This window comes from Scyliorhinus torazame, chromosome 11 (genome assembly GCF_047496885.1).
Source record: "Scyliorhinus torazame isolate Kashiwa2021f chromosome 11, sScyTor2.1, whole genome shotgun sequence".
Classification (NCBI taxonomy): Eukaryota; Metazoa; Chordata; class Chondrichthyes; order Carcharhiniformes; family Scyliorhinidae; genus Scyliorhinus; species Scyliorhinus torazame.
In genome coordinates this window covers 156,445,407-156,457,552 of record NC_092717.1, presented here as the reverse complement: position 1 = coordinate 156,457,552, position 12,146 = coordinate 156,445,407, and the positions used below count along the sequence as shown (strand labels likewise).

The 12,146-nt window shown below is 47.5% G+C and overlaps 1 protein-coding gene across 2 annotated transcripts in view; it reads left to right on the top strand.

The window, feature by feature from the left end:
* Positions 1-12,146, top strand: part of dlgap1a (discs, large (Drosophila) homolog-associated protein 1a) — a 1,321,170-nt gene that overhangs the window by 1,239,962 nt on the left and 69,062 nt on the right. The window contains exon 11 of one of the 2 annotated variants that reach the window (XM_072467915.1): positions 445-528. The exons of the other annotated variant lie outside the window; for it this stretch is intronic. Coding sequence (XP_072324016.1) covers positions 445-528 — 84 coding nt within the window. The remainder of the gene's footprint in view (positions 1-444; positions 529-12,146) is intronic. 2 annotated transcript variants of the gene reach the window in all.

Below are 12,146 nucleotides of genomic sequence, written 5' to 3'. Positions count from 1 at the left end.
GCATATTTTAAACCTGGAGCTTCCATATTGATGTTGGAAGAGTTCATTTTAACTGCTCACAACATACTCAATTACAGGATGAAAGATTATGGATTTTGTGACCTTCTGCTCTAAACTGCACAGTTGCTTATTAACAAAATTTGTTTACAATGAAACATTTCCAGACAGCCAAAGGTTTCTTTTAAAGTTCTCATGTAATTGCACCACCAATAAAACTGCTTGAAGATTTGCCTACAAGAGAACACTAACTGGATATCTTGCACAATATTGATAGTGCAGTTTCCACATACTGAAAATAAATCTGGTTCAATTACTCCACATGGAATACTTACAAACATTTCATGTTGTGGGATGGCTGTGAGCAGTTACTATTGTTTTACCAGTTGCATTGTTTAAAGGAATTCAAGATCATAATAGTTCTGACTGTTTTTGCTACTCCTAAAGGAGTAACTATGGCCAGGAACGAGCAGGACTGTTGCTTGTAAAAGAAGTGAAGTGGGTACCACCTTATGCAGAAGAATCAAAGAGGTAAAGTTGCTTTCATTGGAAAGAAGAAGGTTGAGAACAGATGTATTGTAGGTTGTTAAAGAGCAGGGGGAATAGGTAAATTCCCAAATTGATGAATTAATCATGGATCAATCATTTAACTTGACAGCGAACACAGAGTTAGAGGATGCAAGTATTAAAATAACAGTGGCACATAAGATAATTTACTTTACACACAAGTATGTGAAAGGGACTACCATCAAAAGTGTTGTATTGTTGTGGTGACTAAATGCTTTAAAAGGTGTACAGAGAAGTTAGACTGAGTTGATTAGCTGTCTCCCAGGATCTTTGCATCTGTGTGACTCACCAAACCAAACCACGTGGTTTACATTTTCACTGAGACATTCCAACAGCTATTGTGGTGAAGTTCAAAGTCCAGTCCGTTCTGCAATCCTAGCAAAAGAATTCATGGTAGCAAGTGGCTTGCTGGTATTTAGAGTTCAATGTAGAATTGAGCTTGAAGGACCCATCCAACTTGTATGCTGACCCTCTCAGAATAACATACAAATGAGAATATTTATGGTTTTTTGTGGTTACAGTTTAACATTCATCTCATTACTATTTGTGGGACCTTGCTGTGCACAGTTTGCCACATTTGTCTACATAAATAAAATGTCAGTTTAGTGGCCACAGAGGAGTCCAAACGAGAGGGGTAAAGAAAACTGCTGTATTACAAAGTAAACCATACACACAGTACACCTCAGGTCCCAGCTGAGACTACACATGGTCGGCTCTCATCTGAGCCAGCTTTTATGCCAGAGTCCATTTACTTTGCTGTTGGGTCCCCCGCCCTTCAGCGGGGAGTCTTGTATTCAATGAGGCTCACAGGAGGCTAATTGGTCGATCCCTGTAGGACCAATTAACATCCCCCCTCTCCCACCGCCCCTAAACCAAAAACCCGTCGGAGGAAGGTAGAGTGAGAGGACGCCTCCTTTTTCGCCCGTAGTTGTGCCTCTTGCCCCTGCGAGGCTGGTTCAAGAAGCACGTACCTGAACGGCGTACGCCGTTTTTCTTGCTGATCACCATGTGGGGGCCACCACTGGCGGCTGCTCTCCGGCAGGTTCACCGTCAGATACATCCCATGTCTGGGTCTCCATGTCATAGAATCATAGAATCCCTACAGTGCAGGAGGCCATTTGGCCCACTGAGTCTGCACCGACCTTCTGAAAGAGCGCTCTAGCCAAGCCCACTTCCCCACCCTATTCCAATAACCCCTTAACCTAACGCACACATCCTGGACACTAAGGAGAAATTTACATGACCAATCCACGTAACCTGCACATCTTTGGAATGTGGGGGGAAACAGGAGCACTCGGAAGAAACCCATGCAGACACAGGGAGAATGTGCAAACTCTACACAGATAGTCACCCTAGGCAGGAATTGAGCCCGGATCCCTGGTACTGTGAGGCAGCAGTGCTAACCACTGTGCCACCCTTGAGTCCTCGATCTCCCACATCTCTGCAACGCCCTTAGATTCATTGGTAACATGGATGTCTGATATGAACTTCATTCCTCCGGAGGAGCTTTCATGTGCTGCTGGTCTCCTGTGTCTGAGGTGGTCTACGTGCTTCATCATCACTCGGTCCTGAGCTCGAACCTGGTATGAAACTGGCCCTGTCTGACGAACTACCATTCCAGGGACCCACATGGCGCCGTCTCCAAAGTTTTGAATGTAAACTGTGTCACCTGGTCTGAACTGTCTGGTCAGTATGGGTGGCATGGTAGCACGGTGGTTTGCACTGTTGCTTCACAGTGCCAAGGTCCCAGTCTCGATTCCCGGCTTGAGTCACTGTCTGTGCGGAGTCTGCACCTTCTCCCCGTATCTGCGTGGGTTTCCTCCGGGTGCTCTGGTTTCCCCCCACAGGTCCCGAAATACGTGCTGTTAGGCGAATTGGACATTCTGAATTCTCCCTCAGTGTACCCGAACAGGTGCTGGAGTGTGGCGACTAGGGGCTTTTTACAGTAACTTCATTGCAGTGTTAATGTACGCCTACTTGTGACAATAATAAAGATTATTATAAAGCTTCTGCGTGTCTGGGCAACGCACCTGCTGCTCCTGACTGTGGCTTACTTTCCCACCAATATCTGGGAACATGAGGCTTAGCGGGGTCTGGAGTCATCGACCCATTAAAAGCTCTGCGGACATTACGCCGGTCACAGCATGTGTGGCAGTGCGGTATCAAAATAACAATCTGGCCAATTGTGTGTCGAGAGACCCCAAGATCTGCTTCTTTAAGCCTCTTAGACATAGATGTAGAAATAACAGTGCAGAAGGAGGCCATTCTGCCCACCGAGTCTGCACCGGCCCTTGGAAAGAGCACCCCACTTAAGCCCACACCTGTAACCCAGCAACCCTACCCAACTCCTTTGGGCACTAAGGACAATTTAGCATGGCCAATCCACCTAACCTGTGCGTCTTTGGACTGTGGGAGGAAACCAGAGCTCCCGGAGGAAACCCACGCAGACACGAAGAGAACGTGCAGACTCCACACAGACAGTGATCCAAGCCGGGAATCAAACCCGGAACACTGGAGCTGTGCTACCCAATGTGCGACATGGGGCTTTTCACAGCAACTTCATACTTGTGACAATAAAAGATTATTAAAAAGATTATTAGAAAATTTGCTCTTAGGAGAGAGTTCAGAAAAGGGAGTACAGGAACTCCGAGGGATGGAAGTGAACAGTGTGGGGTGTACCCCCTCCTGCAGTTCAGCGCTTCCAGATTAGGAACCCACGGATCCTCAACTTGAGGTGAACACTGCCGAGGTCAGAATTGTGAATCTCGGACTGCATTGTCTAGGCCAGATACGTGTCCCAAATCCATAGAGGGAGATGCCAGAGGATGTGGGGCGAGTGACTGGAGAAGTCAGAGGGAGCGAAAGCCACAGGATGGCCAGCAAACCCAACGTCCCACCCGAGATGGGCGTCAACCCAGAGCCTACACTTTTCATTTTGAACAGCCAGGCGACGAATGCGTGCAGCTGAACTGCATTGCGATACCCAATTTGCCCATATTCGGATCACCATCCAAGTAAACAGTCACCCTCTTGTAATGAAATTGGACATGGGAGCCGCAGTCACCGGTACAACAGTTGATTTACGTGACATGGAGGCAGTCTACATGGTGTTGCTAACTTTTGGTTGGTTCTTAATTTGGCTCAGACACAGCAGTAAATGTTGCCCGTTGTATCTTTACTTAATTTGCTCTGTTTCTATAACCTTTGCTCTAGAGTTGCCAGGTATCTTTATGATACTGCCACGAGGTTCAAGTTCAAGTACTGAACTATTGGGGGAAGGGTAAATACGATGTTGTCAGACAAGAATTGAAGTGCATAAGTTGGGAACATAGGCTGTCAGGGAAGGACACAATTTAAATGTGGAACTTGTTCAAGGAACAGGTCCTTGATATGTATGTCCCTGTCAGGCAGGGAAGAGATGGTCGAATGAGGGAACCATGGTTGACAAGAGAGGTTGAATGTCTTGCTAAGAGGAAAAAGGAGACTTATGTAAGGCTGAGGAAACAAGGTTCAGACAGGGCGTTGGAGGGATACAAGATAGCCAGGAGGGAACTGAAGAAAGGGATTAGGAGAGCTAAGAGAGGGCATGAACAATCTTTAGCGGGTAGGATCAAGGAAAACCCCAAGGCCTTTTACACGTATGTGAGAAATATGAGAATGACTAGCGCGAGGGTAGGTCCGATCAAGGACAGCAGCGGGAGATTGTGTATTGAGTCTGAAGAGATAGGAGAGGTCTTGAACGAGTACTTTTCTTCTGTATTTACAAATGAGAAGGGCCATATTGTTGGAGAGGACAGTGTGAAACAGACTGGTAAGCTCGAGGAAATACTTGTTAGGAAGGAAGATGTGTTGGGCATTTTGAAAAACTTGAGGATAGACAAGTCCCCCTGGCCTGACGGGATATATCCAAGGATTCTATGGGAAGCAAGAGATGAAATTGCAGAGCTGTTGGCAATGATCTTTTCGTCCTCACTGTTAACAGGGGTGGTACCAGGGGATTGGAGAGTGGCGAATGTCGTGCCCCTGTTCAAAAAAGGGACTAGGGATAACCCTGGGAATTACAGGCCAGTTAGTCTTACTTCGATGGTAGGCAGAGTCATGGAAAGGGTACTGAAGGATAGGATTTCTGAGCATCTGGAAAGATACTGCTTGATTAGGGATAGTCAGCACGGATTTGTGAGGGGTAGGTCTTGCCTTACAAGTCTTATTGAATTCTTTGAGGAGGTGACCAAGCATGTGGATGGAGGTAAAGCAGTGGATGTAGTGTACATGGATTTTAGTAAGGCATTTGATAAGGTTCTCCATGGTAGGCTTCTGCAGAAAGTAAGGAGGCATGGGATAGTGGGAAATTTGGGCAGTTGGATAACGACTGGCTAACCGATAGAAGTTAGAGAGTGGTGGTGGATGGCAAATATTCAGCCTGGATCCCAGTTACCAGTGGCGTTCCGCAGGGATCAGTTCTGGGTCCTCTGCTGTTTGTGATTTTCATTAATGACTTGGATGAGGGAGTTGAATTTGCAGACGATACGAAGATTGGTGGAGTTGTGGATAGTGAGGAGGGCTGTTGTCGGCTGCAAAGAGACATAGATGGGATGCAGAGCTGGGCTGAGAAGTGGCAGATGGAGTTTAACCCTGAAAAGTGTGAGGTTGTCCATTTTGGAAGGACAAATATGGATGCGGAATACAGGGTTAACGGTAGAGTTCTTGGCAATGTGGAGGAGCAGAGAGATCTTGGGGTCTATGTTCATACATCTTTGAAAGTCGCCACTCAAGTGGATAGAGCTGTGAAGAAGGCCTATGGTGTGCTAGCGTTCATTAACAGAGGGATTGAATTTAAGAGCCGTGAGGTGATGATGCAGCTGTACAAAACTTTGGTAAGGCCACATTTGGAGTACTGTGTACAGTTCTGGTTGCCTCATTTTAGGAAGGATGTGGAAGCTTTGGAAAAGGTGCAAAGGAGATTTACCAGGATGTTGCCTTGAATGGAGAGTAGGTCTTACGAGAAAAGGTTGAGGGTGCTAGGCCTTTTCTCATTAGAATGGAGAAGGATGAGGTGCGATTTGATAGAGGTTTATAAGACGATCAGGGGAATAGATAGAGTAGACAGTCAGAGACTTTTTCCCCGGGTGGAACAAACCATTACAAGGGGACATAAATTTAAGGTGAATGGTGGAAGATATAGGGGGGAGGGCAGAGGTAGGTTCTTTACCCAGAGAGTAGTGGGGGCATGGAATGCACTGCCTGTGGAAGTAGTTGAGTTGGAACCATTAGGGACCTTCAAGCAGCTATTGGATAGGTACATGGATTACGGTAAAATGTAGATTTATTTGTTCTTAAGGGCAGCACGGTAGCATTGTGGATAGCACAATTGCTTCACAGCTCCAGGGTCCCAGGTTCGATTCCGGCTTGGGTCACTGTCTGTGCGGAGTCTGCATCCTCCCCGTGTCTGCGTGGGTTTCCTCCCACAGTCCAAAGATGTGCAGGTTAGGTGGATTGGCCATGATAAATTGCCCTTAGTGTCCAAAATTGCCCTTAGTGTTCAAAATTGCCCTTAGTGTTGGGTGGAGGTGTTGACTTTGGGTGGGGTGCTCTTTCCAAGAGCCGGTGCAGACTCGATGGGCCGAATGGCCTCCTTCTGCACTGTAAATTCAATGATAATCTATGATTAATATAGGACAAAGGTTCGGCACAAACTCGTGGGCTGAAGGGCCTGTTCTGTGCTGTATTTTTCGATGTTCTATGTACTGATCAATAACTCAATACACCAGTTAGTAAGTTTCAAATCAAAACACATTTATTATACACAGTCACTCACTACTCATGCATTTAACTCTACTTACTAGACTATCTCTAACACGTAAAGGCCTACACTTAGCTTTGGAACTGGCCCACCAGGTCAGGGGAACAAATGGCCTTTCGTTCGATTCTGAGTCTGCAGGATTCAAAAGCTGGTATGGACTGGTAGCTACGAGCGCCTATCTCGTAGTGAGCATTGACTGGAGACTTACTTGGTTGGTGCGGCAGCTAGGCAGGTCACGGTCAAGAGTTGGTTCGAGCTGCTGAGTGACCCTACCAAGAAGGACGATTTGAGCTTGGGGACTCTTCTTTATAGTCCCCAGGGGCTTTGCGCCGTTCAGGCGGACCCCGTACCTGGTCCAAGTGATTGGACTGCGTTCCGATCACTTGGATTGATTTCTCCAATACTGGAGCTGTTCCCTGATCGCTGGGCGGTCCCTAGGTGTCCGTTGGCCTTCCTTTATCTTGGCTCCTGCTGGCGCCGAGGAATCTGGCTTGGCCTTGTTTACCTTAAATGTTTCAATTGTTCCCGGGGATCGCTCATTAATATGCAGATGGCTGTTGGTTTCAGTGCTGTCTGGGTTTCTGCAAAGTCTAATACACAGGAGACTTTGCACCTGTTAGTTTTGCCTGTGTTGGCTGAATTTCCCTGTAGTCTTTGCGGATCTCCATTTTAAGTCGGGAAGTGGCCAACCCAGGTGGCTACACTCTCCTTGTGATCCCTGACGCGAAGCGTGAAGGATCACATAACTGCGTTGTCTTCACTCCCTGACCCAGCGAGCACTCTTCCATGGCCTCTACACTGACCATAACTATGTACGAACATTTTTAACTAACAATTCTAAGTGGCGCTATGTCACAACATTACAACATTTTAAAAAACGGTACCTCTAACTATCTTCCATAAACTCCACTCACTTAAACATCCAATCATACTAACTTCCTAACAATACAAAAAATAATAGCAGCATTCACATTTTCCTCTGGCTTGGAGGTCAAACACAGAGTTGTAAAATCTTTCTTTATTTACAAATCACGTAAACAAATGTTCTTTATTGTCGATCCAGGGGTTCAGGGGGCCTGGTGAAAACCGAAAATAGGGGATCTCATCCTGTATACCGGGGTGCGAGAGCAGTAGGCTCTCCTTCGCCATTTTCTCATGAGGATAGTCTGCACAATGCTGCAGAATATCGCCAATACTAAAAGGGGTTCAATTACGTAGGAACCTATCACACCATGATGGTGTGTTGTTGCTTGTCACTGGGCTCTGGGTGCTATGGGGAAGTGAATCATTGACGGCCGGGGGGGTTGGGGTCATGGGGTTCGCGTCCGCGCGTAACCGAATATACATTATAACGAAAAACACGTTATTGTTCTCTCTTCCTTTCTTCTCTTCCTTTTTGTCTCTTCTCTTTTCCTGGAGCTTCTGGAATTCTGGGGATCAAGCCTAGTTTCTGTTACCATCTTGTTTAATATCTCGTATGTCAGCATGTCTGTCTTTAGTGCCAATTTCCCTTTATAATTTGTCACCATGTGTGACTCACTGATTTTTTTTTTTAAACCGAATATTTGGACTAGACATCTAAGAAAATACTGCCGTACTGCGAGCCGTCTCGCAGCCTGTGTGATTTACCATCCCAGTGTTTGAGGATGTAAAAGTATAGGGAAGCAGCCCTAAGGTTGCCAAAACCAAACAAAAGAGTTTTGAACGTAATCGAGCCGAAAATGGGGTGCGTATGGGCCGCGGCGGGTAAGATTTGGATGGAATCCCCGGGTAGGACGGTGATCAATGCCGTATGTGCTCTACCCGAGGGTAGCTGACCAGAGGGGGGTCCTCAGGCAGGGCGGAGACCAATGCCGTTTCTCCACTGCCTGAGCAACCGGCAAGAACGGGTAAGAATGTGGTCGTCGTGGGGGCTGCCTCTCGTGATTACCTTTGAATCAGGAGAGTAGTTATGATTGTTGTCTGCCGACAGACTAGTTCCTCTGAACTATTGTCTGGGACACACTTGTACCTTTACCAATTTTCTGTCAACAGACTGGTTCCTCTGAACTATTGTCTGGGACAAACCTGTATCTTGAACAATTCTCTGTCTATTGTCTGGGACAAACTACACTTAATGATAACATTAACGAACAAACATTGAACAAACATGCTGCAGGTTCCATCAGAAAGGACACCGTTTCTCCCAAGCGGTTCCTTTTTAAAGCATCATCTGGACACTCAATTATCAGTTGCGAACAGGGTCGCAAATGGGTTCTCGTTTTGGGAGTCAGACTCAATGTCATCATCTTCTCCCGGATGCCATACTCGTGAATGGATGAGGGTTGCCAAAGCTGCATGGTGTGACCTAGGGTCCATCTCGTCGTTTCGGACAAGCCTGTACGAATTGTCACAGTGCCAAAAACTGGTGTCTAATTCTGTGGGGACGGAGTTGGGGTCGTCAGCGTAGGGCTGTGGTCTTTGGTGAGGTTTGTTGAGGAATGTGATCTGGAAGGGATAACTCGAATCGTGTTCAGATTCGCTGGGTGTGGGGCCTGTTGCATGGGGATAGTAGGGAGGCGTGCTGTGGGTATTGTCTGTGTCACAGTCGCTGTCTCTGCTGCTGTCTGGGCGTTCCGGGGCGGACTCTAGAGTTCGGGGGTGGAGTCGAGGGCGAGTCCGTGGATGTGGTGGGCGTGTTGGGAGAGGGTAGGAATACGTTGGCTGTGGGCGGGGCGTGGTCTGCTGCGTCGAGCATGACGTGGTGTGAGTGGTTAGACTGCGAGCCATATGCCTTGAGCTGGTTAATATGGAACCACGCGGTCTTCCCGTTGGGGTACTTAATTTTATAGACGGAGGGGCTTACTTTGTCCACAATGGAGTTCGTACCCGAATACTTTGGTGACCGGAATGTGCTGGGGTTGTAAATGGAAATCATGACCTGCTGTCCTACTTCAAACTCAGTCGCATGCACTGTCTTGTCAAAACAGGCCTTGCTCTGTTTCTTCCGTGTGCCTAATCTTACTGCGGCTGCTAGCTGAGCCGTTTTTACATTTTCAACCAATTGCTTGACTGTGTTCTCGTGTGTGAGGGCCGTCACTTCGGGGCTGGTCAAGTCAAGTTCTAATAAAGATTCTGTGCCTTTCATGGGGCGTCCGGTCATGAGAGTGTGTGGGGTGTATCCTGTGGATGTCGAAACAGTGTTACGCAAAAACATTAGTGCAAAAGGGAGGACTGAACCCCAAGTGGTGTTGTTTTGGTGGACCATTTTCCTGAGGGTTGCTTTTAGGGTCCGATTCATTCGCTCCACGATACCACTTGACTGGGGGCGGTATGCGATGTGGAATTTTTGGGTAATGCCAAATATCGTGAGGACGTTCTTCATGACATGTCCCGTAAAATGGGAACCTTGGTCGGATTCAATGCTGCAGGGGAGTCCCCATCTCGTAAAGATGTGGTGGGTTAAAATCTTTGCGGTAGTCTTTGCCGTGTTCGTTCTAGATGGGAATGCTTCTACCCATTTTGTAAACGTGTCTATAACGACTAAGACATACTTGTAACCATTCCTGGAAGGGGGCAATGGTCCTATAAAATCAATCTGGAGGTTAGTCCAGGGGCCATTAACGGGATGGGTGTGGCTAAGCTGAGCTTTCTTTGCATATCTGTCCGGATTGTTTTGGGCACAGATAAGGCAATTTTCCACATAGTGCGCAACGTCTTCTTTTTAATTCGGCCACCAACAGAGCTGCCTGAGGTGGGCGGTAGGGGGGTCAATTCCCTGATGCCCATGACTATCATGGAACAAACAAATGAGCTGATTCCTGTCCTGTTCAGGAACCACATAAAGGGTGTCTTTTAGTATCACATCGTCATGTGTGGTCAGTGCATTTTTAAACCTATCGTATGGGGCTGGAAATTTTCCTTTTAAAATCTCCCTGAGATTACTATCTTGCTTCTGGGCCTGCACTAAATCCTCGATATTAGTCTGTGAGACCTGAACTGCATTCACTGGGGCGTTTTCGGGGGGGGGGGTTCCAAAAATATCCATCTCTGGAACCTGCTTTAGCCAGTGCATCGGCTTTTACATTTCCAGGGGGGGAGGAACGGTGGTGACTTCGAACTTTAACAATGCCGAATGTCCTGTCCTGTGCTTTGTCTAAAATGTGCCGGAGCAATGGGGCTGAAACAAATCCTCTCGCTTTCCACAGGGGTAGGACTTCTGTGAGGCTGTTACAGACATAGAGGCTGCCCAAGTATATGTCTGCTGGTCTGGGGAAGGAATCTGGGTGATCCACAATGTACGCAACGGCTGCTAGTTCTGCCGCCTGCGTGCCTAAGTGTCCTGGTAGTTTTAACGAGATCTCTGCTAGGGCGCGTCCCTGTGCGTCCTCAACATAGATACCGCATCCTGGAATGCGCTTCCCGTCTAATACATTGGAAGAACCATCCACATATATTCTCAAGGGTGCGCACGTGTCTGTGTGCTGGGGGCTCTGGGGTGAAGTACCTATCTTTCTGGGGGGGTGTTTTTGCGATAAAGGGGCCTGTGTTGTGGTGCGGTGACATGATTTCACATTCGTGGGGGGTGCCTGGGTACTGAAGGTTGTCGGCTAGTAAAGTGTGGATCTTGGTCCTTTTTAACAGTGCTATCCCGTCCCTGCAAAAGAAGGGTCCATCTGGCTGCTCTGATCTGGCTTACTGTACCGTCCTTAAGTCATCTGTCTAGTAAAAATTGTGTGGGGGAGTGTTCCGTGAGGATTGTGATGGGGTTTAGTCCGGTGATGTATGAAAAGTATTGAACTGCCCAGAAAACTGCGAGCAGGTGCCTTTCACAGGCCAAAAATCCCTGCTCCACAGGATCTAAAACTCTGGAGGCGTAAGCCACGGGTCTTAACTGTTCGTGCTGTTCCTGGAGGAGCACGGCCAAAAGGATGCGGTCTGTGCTAGCTATCTCTATAGCATAGGGGGAAAGCGGGTCTGGAACCTGTAGTGCGGGGGCTGCAATGAGTGCGCTCTTTAAAACATCTACAGCATCCGTGTGCTGCGGAAGCCATTCCCAAGGGGCTCCTTTCTTTAGGAGTTCCGAGAGGGGTGCTGCTTTGGTGGCGAAACCGTCAATATGGTTTTGGCAGTAGCCAACCAGTCCTATAAACGACCAGAGGGCTGAAACATTCTGGGGAAGGGGCAATCGAGTCAATTCTTTTATGCTCGATCTCACGTTTACTATGCGTGATAATCGTTCCCAAATATACCACTTTGTTTTCCAAAATTTGGGCTTTTTGGGGGTTTACTTTGCATCCAATTTGCTGTAGGAGTTCCAGGAGTTCGGACAGAAGCTCGTTGTGCTCTGCCTTGGTGTCTGTCTGCAGTAGTAGGTCGTCCACATACTGGACCAGACATTCGGGGCGAGAAAATTTCGATAAACCATTTGCCAGCTGTCGGTGGAAAATGGAGGGGTGTTGTGGAATTCTTGTGGAAGGCATGTCCACGTGTACTGCTGACCTTTAAAAGTGAAGGCAAATTTGTATTGGCACGCTTTTGCCAATGGAATGGACCAGAATCCGTCCTGATGTCCAAAACCGTAAAATATCGTGAGTTGAGTCCCTGATGGAGCATGGTCTCGGGACTTGTGACTACCGTGGGGGCTGCTGCGGGGGTGACTTTGTTGAGTTCCCGGTAATCGATGGTCAGTCGCCATGATCCATCGGGCTTTCTCACTGGCCAAATCGGGGCATTATTAGTAGAGGCTACCGATCTAAGTATGCCTTGTTCTAATAACAAGGTTATTAATAACTTGGTTGGT